General features: G+C 39.4%; 2 protein-coding genes across 3 annotated transcripts in view; both read right to left on the bottom strand.

Moving 5' to 3' along the window:
- LOC137989391 (vascular endothelial growth factor receptor 3-like) overlaps positions 1-1,283 on the bottom strand; it is a 39,817-nt gene extending 38,534 nt beyond the window's left edge. Inside the window, exon 1 of the mRNA XM_068835217.1 lies at positions 1,101-1,283. Coding sequence (XP_068691318.1) covers positions 1,101-1,161 — 61 coding nt within the window. The 5' untranslated portion in view covers positions 1,162-1,283. The remainder of the gene's footprint in view (positions 1-1,100) is intronic.
- A 1,395-nt stretch (positions 1,284-2,678) lies between these two features.
- LOC137989392 (fibroblast growth factor receptor 1-like) overlaps positions 2,679-20,195 on the bottom strand; it is a 35,157-nt gene continuing 17,640 nt past the window's right edge. For both annotated transcript variants that reach the window (XM_068835219.1, XM_068835218.1), the window contains exons 10-19: positions 18,359-18,383; positions 17,401-17,588; positions 16,420-16,530; positions 15,412-15,602; positions 13,681-13,803; positions 10,150-10,223; positions 9,482-9,522; positions 7,555-7,651; positions 6,025-6,127; positions 2,679-4,641 (exon numbers count right to left, since the gene is read on the bottom strand). In XM_068835219.1, coding sequence (XP_068691320.1) covers positions 4,585-4,641; positions 6,025-6,127; positions 7,555-7,651; positions 9,482-9,522; positions 10,150-10,223; positions 13,681-13,803; positions 15,412-15,602; positions 16,420-16,530; positions 17,401-17,588; positions 18,359-18,383 — 1,010 coding nt within the window. In that variant the 3' untranslated portion in view covers positions 2,679-4,584. The remainder of the gene's footprint in view (positions 4,642-6,024; positions 6,128-7,554; positions 7,652-9,481; positions 9,523-10,149; positions 10,224-13,680; positions 13,804-15,411; positions 15,603-16,419; positions 16,531-17,400; positions 17,589-18,358; positions 18,384-20,195) is intronic.

Genomic DNA, 20,195 nt, shown 5'->3' with positions numbered 1-20,195 from the left:
CTGTGACCTAGAGAAATGCCCAAAAGGCAACCGCCAGGCTGTAGTGTGGACATAAATCTACTTAATGAAGAGCAAATTGTGTAGTCCTTTTTAATTTGTTTACGAATGGTGTGTTATTTCTCGGAAAACGATATCACGCACTTACTGTAATTTTACCAAAATATCCACCCTATATTTATTAAGCAACTTTAGCACTTGGGGAAAAAAGGGCATTATCAAGAAGCCTGCTACAGTCCGTTCTCCTTCTCATACATTTTCGGTATAGTGCAGTTGACTCGCATTGTCATATGAACCGTAACAACTGAATGGGAATCAGAACTACTCACAAAGTCATTTGGGTACTTCCGCCTTCTGCGGACCTTAAAATAGTAATATCTAATTTTTCATTGCGCAGCCTAGAAAATACTATCAGCATACAAAAAAGGTATTTTATTTGTTGGCATCCACCAAAATATACCAAACGAATCATTAACTCTGAAAGCTTTGATGAGTCGCTTCCATTTAAATATTTTGAAATAACGGGCCGTTTAAAATATGGCGTCTCACCCGTCATGTGGTGGACAGGAGCAAAGGATTTCTCATTAGCTCCTTTTGTTCGTCCACCAGCAAGTGTAGATTACATCATGGTTATCTGTGTGTCTAGAATTTGTTTACAAACCATCTATAACTACCATACAATTGGCCTGGATAAAGAGGCATGTTAATGTCGTTCGATTCAGATTTTCCATAATAACTGTGAAGATGTTGTAAGGGCCGCACAAAGGAACCGATTTTTATTTATTCAGTTATTATTATTATTATTTTATTTTTTATCATTTCCAAATAAAGTGTCTTCTACACCTCGGTGATATTTCTACAGAAAACAGCATTTTTGTAAGGCCTCCTAAACGGTAACTTCACTAAAATGATCCTTTGAGCGACACAGTGTCACAACACAGACGCAACCGATATACGACGGTTAGTCACAACAACGCTCCTGAAGTGTTAAACTTCAACACCGCGAAATTTTAAATTTTCTTTCTAGAAACACGTATCCACTAATTATAAATCTGTAAAGCTATTAGAGCTATTACAAACCGATGCTTATGATAGTTGCCTACCTCCAATGATGACTTGTCCAATCATATATATAATCAATCTGCTACGCTTATGAAAAGCCATTGTTTCTAAGCCACCTGTTCGATCGTTTCAATAAATAGTATTTGAAAGCGAACGAAATTGTGTCACAAATATAGAAACTGATCGCCTGTTCCCCAATTCTTTCGCTTTGCTTAGAGTTGCTAATTTTGAAATTCGTTCATTTCTCGGAATGACCGATCCTGAGACCGATTTCCAAGAAATATCTCGTTCAAAACAATTGCGAAATACCCGGCAGTCTGAGCGAAACGGTTTCTTTCGTCTAGTCTTTTTGACTAGTTGCTCGGCGAGTTCAAGGCAGGATTCAACTCTCGCAGGGTTGAATCTTGCCTAGGACTCTGGTTTTAGTCTAGAATCTAATCTAGTCTAGATTCTACTCTATCATCCGTCTCACGGCCACACTGCATTTTAAATTGTTTTATTTTTATTTTTACCAATTTGGTTCAAGCGACGTATTTCACGAAAACAAACCAAATTTATGACTCCGGTTGCATCACACGCTGAGATTAGAACCGACGACGTCTGTTTTTATTATTTTTATTTTTTATTTATTTATTTTTTTAAATTTATTTTTTGAAACAAAAGCTTTTCAGAGTAATTAGATAGAACAAGGAGATAAAGGGCAGTAGTTCCACTAAATTACGGATTTCCGGGCCGGATTCTGCAAAGATCTTTGAAAAAAAATAGCGAAAAAAAACAAAAATTAAATGCAGCCTTCTCCAAGCCTGTTATATAACGGAAGCGTTCATTCCCGGAAATATATTATACGCGTCAGGGGCTTTTCGGTATCCCCCTTAATTAAATTTTCAACCTCGGTTAATGCATTTCTCGTGCTCTGATTGGTTCACTCAGTCTCGGTAATCAGCTCATATACCTTAGTTTGACCTTATATGGCAGTTGATTGAGCTAAGTGTTACAAAGCTTTTTTTTTTTTTCCACCGGAAAGCGAAATTTCCTTCTGAATAAAGCCAAAAACAAACAAAAAAAATCCTTTCTGTGGAAAGTTTGGATCAATTCCGACGTTTAGAAGTATGCGAAAGACAAAGATGATTTTATGATGCGCCTGCGTCTGTCTGACCACAAGGTATTACACAACATCGCATCTTGATCAAGTTTTTTTCGATTTCGCTCGCATTTTCTTGCTCCTTTAGCTCGTATTTCTTACTTTCAAACCCTTTGGAGTTTAAGGAATTTAGTAAAACAATTGTTCCGTTCGCTCTTGTTGGATGTGAGGCTGGTTATAGCCAACCGGGTGCTACGCGCTTCGTTGGGTATTTACTATCTCATATCCGATGCGCGTTCATGGAATAATTGTTAAATATTCTTTGCCTCTTGTGGATACTTCCCCAATACATAACAAATCTATTATCAAAACCACAAGGCATGGTCTTTCTATTTGCGTGTGATATGGTATAACAATCACTAATCCTGAGAGATTTTGACGTGTTTGAGTATAGCAAGGTGCATATTAGTACGCGATGCTTGGGGTAAATTAATTTTAAAGGCAACATTCCGACAGCTTACATTCGATAGTTCAGGGTAAAGAATAATCAAACAAACAATTTCTTCTCAAAGCACCTATAGTTCCCTTTAATTAATTTATCATCTAATTCTTATATTTCATAATATAAGACAAATTTGTCATGAATCAATAATAGCACTCTTTTCAATTGACGTCGTAATTTAGCGCCCAAATCATTATGGGTTTAATATACGGACAAAAACAAAGACATCTTTGCGATGTTTGTCCGCATTTCAATCCCATAATACTTTGTAATAAGGCGTTACGATTTATATTTTAATACTCGCAGAAAATGCTCTTGCTCAAAATGAAATTCCTGACGTGCAAAATCACTTACTCTTAGCTTAGTAATGCAAGGCAGATCATTTGGAAATTCTCATAAAACATTTTTTACTTTTGTTGTTAGCTCGGTTTAATACTGACCTTTAGATTCTACGACAAGGACGAGAACGAATACGAGTTTTGACTGCCCGTTTTTAGTGAAAATACTAAGGAATTTTATAACCCGTACGCTTAGTCCTACTCTTTGTTAGCAGTATAGGTTCCTCAGTTATTCTTATTGCTGGTAACTGAGCGTTTTTGCTCATCAAAAAAAGCCAAAACTGCTACCGTGTTGTTGACTTGTTTTGATTCGACGACACTTTTGCAAAACCTCGTACTAAAATGACGACCGCATCAAGTTTTTCCCGCCAAAATGACGCTGGTTTGCGCGCGCTCACTGTTGTTCTATGAGAAAATCTCGTACTCGTATTCGTTCTCGTACTAGAATCTAAAGCTCTCTAATATCAACCTGGGGCCGGTTCATGAAAGGTGTAATAACTCTATTCCAGGAATAAATGTGCTTTATTGCAGGAATAACTTTATCCCCAGAAGAAAAAAAAAAGAAAAAAATCTGTTCCTGAAAGAAGGAATAGCGCTACTCAGGGAATAAGTCTGTGCGATAAATTTATCCCTGGAATAACTTTTATACCTGATATAATTTATTCCCCATTCCAGGAACCCGCCCCTGGACTTAACCCCCACCCCCCCCCCCCCCCCCCAAAAAAAAAAAAAAAGAAAAAAAGAAAACAAAAAAAAAAACCTAAACAAAACAAAAAAACAGACAAACAAACAACTACAACAGCAACAATAAGGCCACGCAATGATCGGAATTCAAACATTTTGCAGGCTGCTTACCATATTCTACTCAAAAAACAACAACAAAAATAACAAACTAGACCGAGAAAGACATTCGCTAAATAAACCACCTTTTCCAGGTGTTCCTTACATTACCGGTATCTTTTAAATGACATCTTGTATTTAAAGTGCTACTAAGACTAAAAGAAAAAAAAAACACTTCCTTTCTTTTCCAGATTTTGAAAGTGTGATTGCTTAACAGTAGACCGGTGGAATTTTGAGCTTTGATTTTTATCCAAGGGTTCTTTACTTCGAGTGAATGTTTTGGATTTCACAGTCCGCCCCTACTCCCGTTTCAAACTCACCAACGGGACCTCAGAGGGTTGCATGCAGCAAAAAGTGACGTCATTAAGTCACTAGCGTAAATTTTCACCGTGTAAACGCAGCTTATTATACATGCAAAACACGATTTTAAAAGTCTGCATATTAATTCAGCAGCGTACACACGCAATGCATTCTTAAACTATTGAGTCTTTGACGTCATTTCCTCTTTGATCCAGCTCTTAAGATTTAAAGGTGGTAATGGCGGACCATTTAATAGGAAAATTCCAGTTAAAATAAACAGATATCTTTTTAAATCAAGGCTTAAAGCCTGGGTCACTAACTGTTTAGATAACATAGTTTTGAATTCCAAAGAAAAAAACGTTTTTTTGGTTGCAGTAACACTTTAAAGTGTGGACAAAATAAAACAAGCATTTTGAGTTCCCTTTAATTGCTCCATGCGAATCAATACTTGAGGCACTGATCTTCTAGCAGTTGGATGGCAGTACATTTTCGTAGAGAAGCTCTTCCAGGTTGACGTATTCCTAAACAACACAACAGGGAAATGAGTTACAAATTAGACGCTGAAAGCTTTCTTGTCTTTATCTAAGCCCCAACGACCACGACCGTTTTTTCTCAGTGACAAATGGATTTAAAATGAGTTGCTGTTTCTATGCAAATCAAACTTGTTTTTATTTAACTGCTTCCTCCCAAACTTTTTTTGAAACCGTGAGCCAAGCAGGACATAAAGCAACGCCGAAATGCACTCTCTCGTGTACATGTAATTTGTAGCGCGACGCGTCAAGTGCGGATTTGAATTCGCAATCCACCGATTTAAGGCTAGATGAACGAATTGAATGATGAATTGGCACTGGTTGATTGATTTAATATTCATTTACTGATTAGCTGGTGGACTGGCAATAGTCTATTTTACAGTTGTAGCTAAGATAGCTGGCCTAATAATGGAAGCGAGGCAGCCGGTGACCCTGTTTTTGTGCTTTTCAAGTGTAAATGTAGACTACTTAGAATTACAACAACACAATTTACATGATAAAAGCAGTGGAGGCTGTATCAATACAAGGTCACCGGCAGCCTCGCAGCCATTCATAGGCTAGGTCACTGAGCAAACACCTTTGAAATTGCCTATTGGTCGGTTAATTTCGATCTGAATTAACTATGAGTGGGTGATGTGAAGTGCTATTTTCTACCCATGTAAACCATGTGAGCGTCAGCCCTACTAATGGAAAGTGCTATTTTCTACCCATGTAAACCATGTGAGCGTTTGCCCTTGTAATGGAAATGGGCCCACTCAAGGACAGACAAAAACTCTGACCAGGGTGAGAATTAAACCCGCGACCTTCTGGTTAGATCACCGCTGCTCTGCCGACTGAGCTACAAGGTCAGACAAAAGCAGGTCGTGGGAATTAGATATGTCAAAGGCAGGGCAATGAATATGTACAAGAACAAGGGGTTACGTTAATGCAAACGCCCCGGCCGTGTAGCACCTATATTTCAACAAAATTAACTATGAGCTATTTTCTACCCGTGTAAACCAAGTGAGCGTTAGCCCTACTAATAGAAAGGGGCCCACTAAAGGACAGAGGAAAACTCTGACTAGTGTAGGAATCTTCCATTCACATCACCTTCTTATAGTTAATTTTGTTGAAATATAGGTGCTACCCCGCCAGCGTTTGCATAATCGTAACCCTGCGTAATTCCGATCGGGCCTCGGTTGTTCAAAGGCGGATAACGGTATCCACCGGATAAATCACAGTATTAGCAAAACCAATTGAGTTATCCAGTGGATAGAGCTATCCAGGCTTCGAACAACTTCGTTAAGTTTTTTCAATAACCTACTTATTTCCGTGTTTTTTATTTTTATTTTTTTATTTTCCCAATATATAAATGTATTTTATTTTTTGGCTTACCTGTTCTTCCTCCTCCATCAGCTTGTGGAAAGCAGCCTTCAGGGACCCAAAGTCTGGCCTTTTGAATGGATCGTTTTCCCAGCACTCACTCATGATCTCATAACTGTATTCGGGAAAGAAAGTCATTTCCAGAAACAGTTGTTCAAACGATTTGCAGTTGTTGAAACGATGGATAGTGCTACCAACTGGATAAATCACTATCCCTCGGATAACCACTAGCAAAACCAACGGGGTTATCCAGTGGATAGCGCTAGTCATCGTTTGAACAACTGGGGCCAGGAACCTACAACTCCAACAGTAAGTCTATGTACGAGTGGCCATTCTCATGATCAATGCCATTGGTAATAATTTCTCATCCAAAGCTTGTGATCAGCTGGAAAGGTCTGATTTCATGGGAAAATCAATCTAACAATAGCTTGGTCTGTAGAAACGCCGTTCCACAAACACAATGAAGTTGTACGCTCCTGGCCATGGGCTCCTGAAAACGTCTAAAAATTTCGGAGGGTGTAAAGTGCAGGTTGCATGTTGCAGGTCATCATTTTACCCTAGCTGAATGGTAATGGTCATGAATTTATATAGCGCATTTTCTATTGGCATATTCAAATGCGCTTTACAAGCAAGTGATCTATGAGTGAGATCGGACATCAGCATATACAGCATATACAGGCGCCGCTGGCAGCCGCTATCAGTCCATTAGCGATCTCACCCGATCTCACCCGATCTCACCCAGCAATGAATGAAATGAGGCCTGGCCACACCACCGGGAGTTCCATGCCCTACTCTTTACGAATAGTGTGTGGGTTCGTTTACGTCCCATTGGGTTGTGAACATTGCAAGGTTGTGAGACGGGGCCTACGGTTTATAGTCCTTATCCGAGAAGACTTGAAAGTCTAAACCATTTGCGGATGTAATTACAAAGGCATCACTTTCTCCTCAGTTATTTTAAGACCCTGAGTGTTGGTCCGGCCGAGGGTCGAAGTCACGACCTACCGCGTGGCAGCCCGATGCTCAACCAACTGAGCCACCGGTGCGCGGTGCGAAACAATCCAACCTTTACAAAAATGCTAACCTTGCAGGGCCGTAGCCAGTATGACGCAAACCGACGCACTTGCCTCAGTCATTCTTTTTAAAATAAAGCGTTATTCCAGTCTTCTTTTTGAAAATGCACTAATCATAAAAACCTGTGTTGCCAGCATGGTTGTCCTGGTGGTGTAGCGGTTATCACACCCGACTAGTAACGGGGGGACGTGGGTTCAAATCCCGCTCAGGGCAAATTTTCTCTTAAACATTTATTCAGTTAAAAATATGATTATTTGGGGTGTGCATTGTCAGGGTTTCTCTCCTCTCTATAAAGTAAAATTAGCCTGTATCCTTCGAGGATCCTTCCTTGTCATCTGCTAAGTTGACTTCGGACGGGCATCATGAATTTGATCCTTAGCTGGGTTTCAAGTGGAGTTATAGGCCCTTAAACTTTAAAGTGAGATTGATAAAAAAGAAAACATACATATCAAAGGAAATGAACATATTTACAGTTTGGAGTTGATGAATTTAGGGCGCGACATTCGATAGCCATTCTCCAGCAAGGCAGGAATATCCCTCGTGTGGACACCAGGAAAAGGATCACCACCTGAAAGAGCGAATAATCTGTTACAAAACAAAAACAAAAAAAAGAAAAGAAAAGAAAAAACAAAACAAAAACAAAAACAAAAAAAATAATAAAACAGGAAGTCTAGGCAACGACAACACTACAAATCATGAATATTATTGGTTGAAAAAAAGGAAAAAAAGTCGGGTTGCCCGTGCGGCACGATTTCTGTGCATTTCGTGGCCGTACTTCACAAAACAACAACGTGAAATCAAAGGGAGGGTTTCATGTTTCTGCGTATGGGCAAACTGTCACGTCAGTCTTTTTAATTCCATTTTTATTAAAACAATCGAAAGCACTGATGCAGGACACGGAAACAATGCCATAGAAGTGAAATTACCCATTGGAATTACTTTTGTAATAATTTCCTTTGTGTTATGAACCTACTGCATGCGAATAGATAACTCGTGCGTTATGACAACTCGTGCGTAGAATAAAATGTTCTGCCGGTACAATATAGTCAATGGTCAAGACTAAATTCCATATTTCCTGTGTAAATCCGCAGTATCTTCCACCAAATTTGGGCCTTGGTCATTCAACGTATTTGCTTTAATACTCTCTATGATTAAATGAACAGCATCTGATTCAGCGAGAAACCGTAAAATTTAGCGCTGCCAGCGCCAAAGCTTGGACATGCGCAAAACTGTGAAACTGTCCCTTTAATGTTCATTTTCGTCACCAAGGATCTGGAAATTCCTACGTAGGTAAACATGCGTCGTGCAGTTCTTATAGACAAAAAAATGGCTATTCACTACTTGCACAATCCCATAATACACCTATATTACCCCCCCCTCCCCCCCTCCCTCCCAAAAACGTTTGCATAACCGTTGGTTGAAATTTCTCCTGGGACATGAAAATGTCCCAAGAGGTCACACAAAAAATGCCTATGCAGATTTTCTCAACCCTCGTGCTAGCATGAATACACCAATTAGAGACCCTTTTGATTGTTCTTCACGATAACCAATGAGAAGACACTTTGTTTTAGGGTTCCTCAGAGCTCTCCTTTCCCTCAGTCAAGAGAAGAGCCCTGGTGTCCAGATTGTTTAATAGGGAGCTTACGCAAGGACGACGACGCCGCCAACGAGAACGTCGTCTGAAAATATTATTTCGCGTTATTGTAATAATTATATTATAACCCCAAGTCACTTGGTATGGAAACTGTGTATCAACATTGCAGGAATAAATTTGGCATGAACGGTGTAGTTGTTTGGGGAAAGAAACTAAATTTTTCGTCCCGTTGTCACGTCCAGCCTAAAATGGTCAATTTAAGTTCTTGTCAGGACGAGGACGGCAAAGAAATGTACCAAAATGCAAAACGCACTTGCAGGGCGTGCAGAGCTTTTGTTTTTACTCATTAAACCAATTGTTTTGTGGCGTTCTCTTAGCCGTCGTCATCGTCCTTGCACAAGCTCCCTAATGTTTTGACAACCACGCGAGCATACAGCAATGAACCCTGATTGACTTTAATAATTTATTCGTACTCCTTAGCCATCCAGTAACAGGACAGTTCACTAGCATTGTACAAGGTGAACAAGATGCAATTATCAGCGAAATACTTACGGTAGTACTAAATCAAATTTTGCAGTGACGTTTTTGTTAACGTTACCGTTAATTGTCCTTGCTTAATCCCTTATCATCCATTTTAGCCTGATTTACATTGGAGAAACAGGTTTAAACGCAAGCATTACCCGCAGACAAAACTTTTGTCATTTATCCCTTCACTTCCAACATCTAAAAGTATATTCTTTTTGCTAGTACCTCAAGTATCTGGTAACTCGGTACGTAGTTCATATGCATGGGACTCAAACTTACCAACGGTAAATATTTCGTATAATACCACCCCATAGCTCCACCTTAATAAGGAAAAGTGATAAAAATAAAAATTAGAGAAGTTGATAGTCTTAACGTTTTAGATTTAATCTACTCAAATCTACGAGACTGAAGGCGTAGCATAGTCTTCGTGAAATAGTGTAAAGGTAAAAGAGAAAAGCAAAATATTTAGCAAATAGGAAACATTAAAGTGTATGTTGAGTTTTCTGGTTCCCTACTCAGTTTGCTACGAGAGGTTTTCTTTCCAGTTTTAACAACATATGATTTCATTTGATTTAATTTCTCCCCATTTTATAGAGAGCATCCTCTTCATAAAATCACCCAAAAGTAAAAATCAGAGTAAGATATTAAACAAGAAGAAAAGTAATTCCGTTCTCGATCGTTCGTTAATGCTTTGGTTCGCCATTCTGCTCTGAGAGGCTTTCTCTAGGCACTCCGGTTCCCACTAGTTTAAAGCCAACAGTTGATTTGACTTCATTTGATTTACAGTCTCCCCAAAGTCGTTTCGATTTTGGTAGGGATCACAGAAGTGTGGCGGAAGGGGGAGAGAGAGAAAAGGTTTACGAGAAAACCGCAACACAGGAAACAAGTGGGGGCTGGGAGAATTATCCGCGGCCCCTGATTAAGAAATCAAACAAGGAGTAACTTACACATCACTGGAGGTTGTGTAGGCTCCGCCGTTAAACAATGCTTCCGGAGCTGTCCACTTGATTGGAAGACGACCCTAAAAACAACCCACAAATCTCATATCTAATTGGCCTGGTTAGCGATTTTATGGCCTATTGTAAGTCGCTTAAAGGGAAAGTACGATCTAGAGAACGTTTCTCTAAATTACTTAAAATTTTTCCTAGCAATTCGAAAATACATGTCATTTTGGCAAAATGTGAAAACAGCAATTTAAAGTTGCCTTTTTCGTGACCTGGATCTTAAATAAGATGTCTCATGACGTAGCAATAGTCAACAAACGCGTTCGACCTTACCCAGTTCCTCCTTCACCGATCACTTTCTCAATGTTGTGCACGTGGGACCTTTCTTCCCCAATAATTTAAAAAGTACGATGAACTATGGTAAACGATCTGGTGGTTCAATAGGTAGTAGGCCAAGTAGGCCATAAATGCGACAGAAATTCAAGTTGCTAAATATTTGTAGAATCTCTGTCAATCCAACTAGCCGGAAAAATTAGGCAGCGTAAATGTAACCTTCATTATGCGACACAGAAATATTCGACTAGCATATCTTATTTTCTTTTTCATCTTCTTACTTCTGCGACAGCCGTCTCTGATGCTTCAGCAAACCTATTTGCTCGCTTTCACACGGGAAAACGTTTAGAATAAGCCGACGAAACACTCAGATGTTGCTCGATAATATACATAGCAATGCTTCTTCACAGCAACAATACCCCTGTTGGAGCGTTTTGATCAGCTCGAGTACGCTTTCGAGGGGGATGAAACTAGACTTGAGGACACATAAAAAATTAAAAAACCGGAGATTCCACCGGAAAATGAAAATTGAAAGAAAAGTTGGCTAGCTTACATAAAACGTGGATGGATTCGCCAAACCTAAAAACTGCTAAGTGTGTTCGGATCATTTTATCAAGGAGAACTTCAAGCGATATCTTCAGGTATATCAATATTGGTCTTGTTGATATTCGCTTCATAGTAAAATCTCAGTCAACTGGTCCAAAATATCATTATAGTGGAGCGAAAAAACTCAATCAAGCAATTTATAGACGACTTTTTTTCACTGCTATGAGCTTTTCCAGGAAGTGTGATAAACTTAACTTGAAATGTAGGTAAGTCAATTTTGTTAGCTTTATAGAAACTACTGAGCGCGTTACTCACCATTCTATGGAAATATATAAACCGGTTGTTTGTTCTGAAGTTATAACAGGGCTCTCGTAGAAAGCCACGACAGGGAGATTGAACTTGATTTCCAGGCCTCAAGTTGTTGGAAGGGTACATAGCGCTATCCACTGCATAACTCAATTGGTTTCGCTTGTGCTTATCCGCTGGATAGTGATTTATCCGATGGATAGAATTATCTACCTTTTAAACAACCGAGGCCAGGCGTTTATTTCACAGTAATGAGCGCAGGGTAGCACTGCAAACTCGCTTTCGCTTTGTGAAACTCCTGCATGTATAACTGAATTATAAAACCCTGCTTAAACGACCATGAGGTCTGCTCTGCTGGTAAAGCCAATATCAATGCAATATACCCTCTGTTTTGAGATTCAAGTCTACAATTGGATCAGTACCGCTCTCCTCGCCTGTGTTTTGGTTGTTTACAGCTAGTCATCAGGAGAAATCATTGACTATTGTTACGTCATAGCCTCGTTTGCACACACACACACACACACACACACACAAAAATGGCGGATTTCAGTTTTAAAATGTCTATTTTTGAGGAGTTATTGTTGGCAACGCAGGTGTAAAGAACTTTCGATTTACAGAAACTTTTTCTAAACCGTAATTTCCCTTTAACGTTTAAAAACGGGGTCCCTCCGAACGCTACTCGAACGCCAAGAAACTGGGAACATATCAATCCAGGCGCGAATTCCTCCTTTCAACAACTCCAGTTCAAGCTTTGTACCATAGCTCCCACGAATCTACAAATCTCAGTGCCAGAGCGTCCGAACTGGAGATCGAAAGGTTGTAGTGTCGACCCCTGCAAAGAACATTCGGAGTTTTTCCGAATAACCAAGACGGTCCCCAGTGATAAATGCTTCTCTTCATTGGTGCTCAGCTCTCGTTTGGGCGTCGTCCGTAAGATGATTTCACAAAATATTTGATTTACCAGTTCTCTTAAGATTCAATCAAATTTCAGAGTCGTCCGGCAAAGCTTAGTTTATTACCTGCTCCCAATAGCAGAATGACGCAAAACCTGGTCGCTTCACTTGGAATTCAAGGTATTTTCTTAATTCTTGTCCGTAATAAGAGTAAACAAAATAGTCCCAAAAGCATGCGCAGTACAACGTGTGTCTTGGGCTTTAATCAATTAACGTCAATACCTTAACACCCGCTAAATTGAACACATCGTGACCTCAGTTAAAATAAACACAACCTTGTAATGTCGATCTGGCACAGGAGAAATAAACTTGATGTATTTTTTGACACTTTTGGGAAAACATATGAAAGACCAAAGTATTTTTTTAAATATTTATATCCATTTCCACTTTTTTTTTTCCCATTCTCAAGACGATAAGGGGACGTAGTCCCCGGTGTTGTGGTCTAACTTTATCTGGACGGGGGCATCTTTCACTTCCATAAAGTTAATTTTAAACTGCGTAATAAGCAGTCTGGCTAAAGTCCCCCACAAAGTATTGTAAAAGAAAAATTTTCCTGAAAAGCCCAGTATGGGGAGAGACAAATAGCAAATCATTGTATCTCATTGTATCTCATAAAGAATAGCTTCAATGAACTATGATTCTTGACGAAAAAAATTGCTTTCTTTTTTGGTCTACATTCATAAAAGTGCGTTTTGCGGTATTTAGAGCAATGGTGAATTAGCGTGATACTGCCTCACCAAGCCACACTTTGGTTGACAACCGAAACAGCCATCTTTTAAGATGGCTGGTGGATGGATGGTGGTATTAAAATACCACCATTGGGTCTTTAGAAAATGAAGGAAGGAGATAATATTAGACTTCCAGCTAGAAGGGTTATTAACCCTTTTTTTTACAAGATCGAAAATATCCATTCTCATAAGTAGTACCGTAGTTCTCTTTGTTTGGTAGTCATGAGACTTTGGTGTTATATCAAGATCACACCTCTTCATCTGATTATTTTCTTCATTCTCAATACCTCTCTGACTGATATTTCATTGAACTTTTGAGGACAATTACGTGTTTCCGGAGTCAAAGGGTTAAACGGCTTTTGTTACTAAAATTTAGTCAAATTCAGCGACGTTGTTCTTCCAACTGAGCTTAACCACGCAGTAGCTCAGTCGGTAGAGCGTTGCCCCGGTGTTTTTGAGCTCGATTCCCGTTATGCCAACTGATGTTTTAGGTGACAATAAGAGACAATTTCTCAAATACTGTCCAGTTAAGTGCGAGGATGATTTCACTACTTCGATTTTCCTTTTTTTGTGTGTGTCGAAGCTGTTGAGCTGTGTTGTTTAAGAGTAATTTCTGGGTTAATATTAGCGACTAATTGCTAAATTAATGTACATAGAATCAACTGCACCTCGTGCGTGCGAACGTAAATGTCTTCTTCTTGGACGTCTCTTGCCATCCCAAAGTCTGTGATCTTGCACACTTCATGCTCTCCGACCAACACATTTCTTGCAGCAAGGTCACGATGTATTATCTAAAAGATAAGTTAAATTATTTATTTCATCATCCACACCCTCTCATAATAGCTGAGGCAATGGATCATTTTTCCAGTTCTGAGCACTGCGAATGACACGTCGACTTCGCTGATATGCAGATCTAAATATAACTGCGTTCAACGTTTTTTTATGCGAACCTCCACCACTGCAAAAGAATAACTTTACACCGAAGAAAATCATGTTTAAAATTAAATGTTTTTTTTTTCTTGAAAAAGAGTGCTTTGTATAGGGAAAAAAAAAGAGATCAGCTCATTGCGGTGGCCAACTCGAAAAAACTTGCTATTTTGGTCACCATGCACACACATACCGTAACTCATACTATAGTTTTATTTCTTTTTCTTATATTTTTGTATCTTTGCAAACATTACTATAACTTTGTTACTATATGTATATGATTTTCTCGGTAAGAAGTGTGAAATATAATGAACCTGAGCCTAAACCTGATAATTTTGACTTTCACATTTCCCGGGAAACGTCACCTTGAATAACAGACCATTTTCGAATTCTCACGGCTGGACTGGATCTAGCATGAAATGGAGGCTAATGCGGGCAAATGTTTTCAAATGCAAATTAATTTACCCACATTAGCCTCCATTTCATGCTAGATCCAGTCCAACCGTTAGAATACGAAACTGGTCTATTTTGACGTGTCAAGGTTGCCCCATTGTTCTGAGACAAGACCTTCAGTACGGTAGGACAACCTTGAACCGCCGGTAACACGTCACAATTATTTAAGAAGACAGTGGCCTTGAAAATTAAAAACAAAAATAAGCCAAGCGATTGGGAAATTTGGGGTTAAAACTTAAATTTTGTCGAAGATGGGATTCTAACGCTAACTAGTTCGAATTACTATGCGAAAAACAGAACGATCGAATAAGAAAAAAAGGACAACTAAAGCTTTGCTTTAATATCAAAACATAAGTTAGCAGAGCACTCAACCGTAAAATAGCCCTTTGCAGATTTTCTTGTCATTGCAATCTGACGGAAAAGGCCAGCTAACAAAGGGCGAGGTAAGCCCACAGTACTCGATGATTGGTCGAGGATAGAATATACTTAAAGCACTCTTTGAAGGTCACACTTGAATTTTCTTCCGCTTTTTTACACGCTAGCTCGCTATTCTAAAATATAAATTCTCTTTCCATGGTATCTTTGGTGACGGACTCGAAGAATCCTTTTAATTATTCTCATAGAAAAAGCCAAATACGGTATCACCACCACCACCATCATTATCATTATCATCATCATCATCATTGCTTGTACATGGCCAACGTACCTCCAATAGTCACCACTGGAATACACTCGCTTACAAAAATGACAAAAAAACCTTTCCGTTTCTTTGGTTAGAAAACCCGTCGTATTCTTTTTTTTAATCATATAGCACTTGTAACGCATAATGTAATAGCCAAAAAAAAAAAGGACGAAACAAGTGAAATAATGACTTTGAATTAGACTTAAAATGATAGGAGGTGCTACCAATATCAAACAACAGCAGGTTAAGAGAGCTGCTACATTACTGCCTATTTTCCAAACTAATTCTGGAGTCGCGTTTTCTCAGAGTCACTAATTCTACTACGGATAAAGGCCACCTTTTTCATCGAGACATAGTGCATTCCGTCACTGACTTCCCAGGCAAACTTTAACAGCTGTCTTGAGGTGAGAGTGGAAGGTGGTTGAACTGATGGTTCACTGTAATATTTATCCTGTACTCCTCGGCTTTTCCTCAGGTAACCAAGCAAGTCCCCATACTGCGCATACTCCACCACAACCAGCGGGGGAGCTTTCAAAAGCAAGTAGAGAACATCTCAGGTTAGACAAGTATGAACACTCACATTGGTAAGAGCAGTATGAATTGTTTTTTTTTCTTTTTTTTTTTGCTCTGTATACAAAGCACTGCATTTATCACAATCCAAGATGGGGAACAAACGTTGAGGCAAACACAAACGGAACTCGATGAAATCTTCTAACTGAACCTAAAGCGCCATTTACTTGGATAATGGGATTTACGCTTGCGTCTACTGTTAACGTCCTGCCTCTTAGTATTTAAGTTCTAGCGTCATAAAGAAGGAAATCCTTCATGACGTCATTGTCTACATTTTGTTTCATTAACATAACGAGTTTGCTCACAGAAGGCATCATGCTATTTATAAATTGACATCAAAAGATAAAAGAACTTGTTATACCTAGCTAGCTATCCCATATACTTGAGCGAGCCAGTTTTTAGCTATCAAAAACTGATAAATTCTTGGGTGGCAAAGGCGTTAATGATCCCATGCATTCTTAGTAAAATCATGAATAACCAAAGGGTGATCTCTAAGATATTATCTGGTATATCTGGTTCAAATTTCAGAGATAGCTCATTATGCAATGAACTTTTATCATCATTAAGTATTTTACAAGAACACGATGGTCATGCCAATAAGTCAAAAAAAAAAAAAAAAGTGTAAACAAAGATTCCCTCCTAGGATCAGTCATATCAACATCAAAGCGTCCTTGCAGATTTTCTAAAGTGGCAACACATTCGTCTTGTACAGGGACAGTCAACACCGTGATGATATGTTGACTAATGTGCTGCATTTTTGAATTGACAAACTTACCTTCAGTGGTGACACATCCATACAACTGAATGACATGAGGGTGAGGGTCAAGGTTTTTAAGGAGTGCCAACTCAGATACCAAATCTCGTTTCTCCCTTTCTGAGGCGTCCTCTATTTTGTAAGAAGAAATACGGAACAAACGACTTGAAGAGATGATTCTCTCTTCAATGCTGACTCGGTGATACTCGGAAAAAAGTCCGAGTTCTACTAACCTAACTCTCACCAGTATCTCTGTAGCTCAGTGCTAAAGCATCCAAACTAGTAGTCGGAGAGTCGTGCGGTCGACTCCTGCAAAGGAGCACTCGGAATTTTTCTGACTATCCCCGAGTCCACCGCGAAAGACAATATTATCTCTTCATTTCATCTACCGGAGTTAACAATTTCCATCTCAGTCATTCAAAAAACAACACAGTTTTCGATGAGGATGTTATGTATAAAACGGTGTCCCGGGATTCCGATTCGACACACGGATGACAAATGAAATCTCTTTCACACAAAGTTTAAGAGGTCAACTGTCTTCCCACCAAGCTGGATGATGTATATAGTTTACACAAGAAAGATTGACTCGACCAAGATTATATGACGTAATATAGCCAATTCCTGTGTCCCATGATATTTATCTGTAATCCATTTTCAGATTCAACCCATGCTGCAAAGGTTATTTGAAACTGTGTGACCCGCAGTTCGGAATCACATTAACCGACCACTAGGGTGTTATTTGAAATAACTACTCAGTTCGACAAAGAATTTTGACAGAAATGTGGGAATATCATTCGACTTACTTTTAGACTTTTCGAAGTAAGTGTTTTTTCTCTTGGTAGCATGCCCAAAGAGATCAGGATTGGCTGTTGCATAACTTAAACCTTTTTTTCTTATAATTCCCCCCCCCCCCCAACCCCCCCCCCCCCCCCCCAAAACTGGAGCAGGTATTAAAAAAAAAACCAGAAGCAGATATCCCACAAGTACAGCTGAAAAGCTCACCTTGGACGCTCTTGACAGCGACTACGGTCCACCCAGACTTTCCAGCGACATCCCAGGCCAAAGCACGTGACACCACACCAAAGGCGCCACGCCCGATCACCTTCTCGATATTTAAGTTTTCTCGCGGTATTTCCCACTCGAGAGCTCCAGAGAACAAGGGATTTAAAACTTGTTGAGTAATAAGGCGACTGCAAGAAAATAATTTTAAAATATATCAAGTAAGTCACAGGTAAACCATGTGATCTCTTGGGTGTTATGACATATAATAACAAAAAATTAGGATTTACATTAACAAGCCCAGAATTTTCTGCAGAATTCAGGCCAGAAAACAACACCGGGATCTCCGTGCCCTTCAAGAGGTGCTTGATATTTGAAGGATGTAAAATATTTATTAGTTTCTATTGCACATGCCCATCTCAACGATTTCTATAATATATCACAATCAGGTAGCCTGGCATTAACTATATTTTCAAAGTAGCATTTTCTTTTCTAATAGGGCGCTGAATCTGCGTCCCGGCATTGTTAGTGTCATTCCCTTGCGTCTGTGGTCTGTCACCGTCTAACCAAACGATCAAACAAAGGCACCGTACACACTAGGCTGACCTAGGCGCACCCCCTGCACCCCTAGTCTACCTAATTAATTTTGGGTGCATGTCGTGAGTCACATAAGCTTAAGAATAGAAGGGAGGCAGGGATGGAGCAATGAGATCACTCGCCTCCCAAATGTGGCCCAGGTTAGATTTTCGTCACCTTTAAATTCTTGGTTGAGTTTGGTAGTTCTTTAGGCGCTCCGAGAGGTTGTTCTCCGGGCACTCAAAAAAGGATTTCAACAAGGAATTCGAATAAAAAGTTTCTTTTAACATCAAACGTTTTAAAATAAAACAATAGGAAAGCTGCCACCTAATCGATACGATACGATATCTTCGTTATTTATGGAAGTGAAAACCAATATACTAACGTCTTTGCACTGTCGGGGCTGTCACCTGAAACGGGAAATTTTAGTATCAATAAGTAGACCGAAGAAGTCAAGAGCACAAGGATTCCAACGGCACAGTGCCTTATTCATGGAATTTGACTCACACGAAGAACAATAATTTATCTCCTTCATTATTCATCGCGTGCTGACGATGCATTTAAAGCACGTGATGAAAACTTTTCCTTTCTACTGCAAACGTGAAAAGCGCTCATAGCAGTTTTCTTGTAGGGTAACCAAATTTTACATGTTGAAAGAATTTGACAATTCAAGGAATTTAATTCAATTCGAATTTTAGCAAGTATGTTTGCGGTCCTCTGCATAACGACGGCAAGAAAGCTCAAAATTTGAGGGTTTGTTGACAACGTAAGCATGCAACAGATAATCTTTCATTCTCTCTTTTCACTCTGAAACCGCTCGTACCAATTTATTTTTAGGATAATTTCGCCCATATTGTAGGACGTGAACGAGACTAAATAATCGCTAGACACTTATGACAGAGCCAAGTTATATTTTGAAGCGACGTTTTCGTCCACCATCGCCTCCGTGGATCTTTGAAGTCTCTAATGTCAGCGCATGTGTGGAGGGTCATTTATGATGGCAATTCGCATGATGACGGTGATGACGAGGACGACCACGTCGATTATGAAGATGACGCTGACGATGATATTACGATGATGACGATGATGATGATGACAATGGTGATTGTGGTGGTAGTCAAACGAATAATGATTGATGTAAAAGGCGTGGTGGACAGCTATAGCAAATTAGTACAATTACATAGGTGATTATTGAAGTTTCTCTGCGCTGATTGTTTGCACTTGAGATGATTATTACGCGATAATCAGCAAAGTTTTTTCTTTTTTTCTTTTTTTCCTTTTTTTTTTTCAAAATGGTCGCAAGCCGTTTTGTGTAGGTGACAGACGAATAAGTTAATTCTTGTAAAGAAAATGCATATATATATATCTTTTTTTTTTTTTTTCAAATAATCACCTATGTAATTATGCTAAAACAATTGCTGGTTTTCACTCACATGATCAACAGCCATGTTTTTCAACGAAAACAAAAGGAAGCGTTTGCATAATAATAGAGTTAAATTCCAGGAGGATTTGGTCGGGGCACCAACATGGCCGCCTTTTCTTTGTTTAGGGGCACCAACATGGCGGTCGTGACGTCATGTGAAAACCGAGAATTGTTTACCGATATTTATGTCGCCATCGGCGAGTAATTGTTAAATATCGTTTAGTTTGATTGTCCCTGCTCCACCGTCTTCCAACTTGATAATGCAAGCACGCTTGTATGCCTTCACGTTTGAAAAGTATAATTAAAAATTATTCCATAAGCGCGCGTTGGATATGAGATGGCAGGGAGCTTACGAAACGAGGACGACGACGGCTAGGAGGAATTCATTTAAAATACAAGTTCGCGTTATTCATATCACTACGAAGCTATTTCATGTCGTTTTGCGTTAAAAATGTGTAGTAACTGTCGAGGAATTAAACTGGTATGAGTGGGTTGGAAGTGTATACACTTCTCTCTCTATAGAGCGAGAAATGAAAACTCATCGTCTTGTGCTGACGTCCTCCACAGAACCTTGAATTTGGTCATTTCGCGTCGTCATTTAGAAGATGACGGCAAAGAAATGTACCAAAATGTAAAACGCACGTGCATAGGGTGCAGAGCCATTTTTTTTGCTCACTAAATCTATTGTTGTGTAGCGTCGTCGTTGCCGTCGGCGTCGTTTCGTAAGGTCCCTGGCAAATATAGCTAACGAGGCGCGTAGCGCCAAGTGGGCTATAGCCAGTCTCATATCCAGCAAGGG

This window comes from Montipora foliosa, unplaced genomic scaffold (genome assembly GCF_036669935.1).
Source record: "Montipora foliosa isolate CH-2021 unplaced genomic scaffold, ASM3666993v2 scaffold_458, whole genome shotgun sequence".
Classification (NCBI taxonomy): Eukaryota; Metazoa; Cnidaria; class Anthozoa; order Scleractinia; family Acroporidae; genus Montipora; species Montipora foliosa.
Note: the sequence above shows the minus strand (reverse complement) of the source record. Positions and strands in the feature narration are given on the sequence as shown.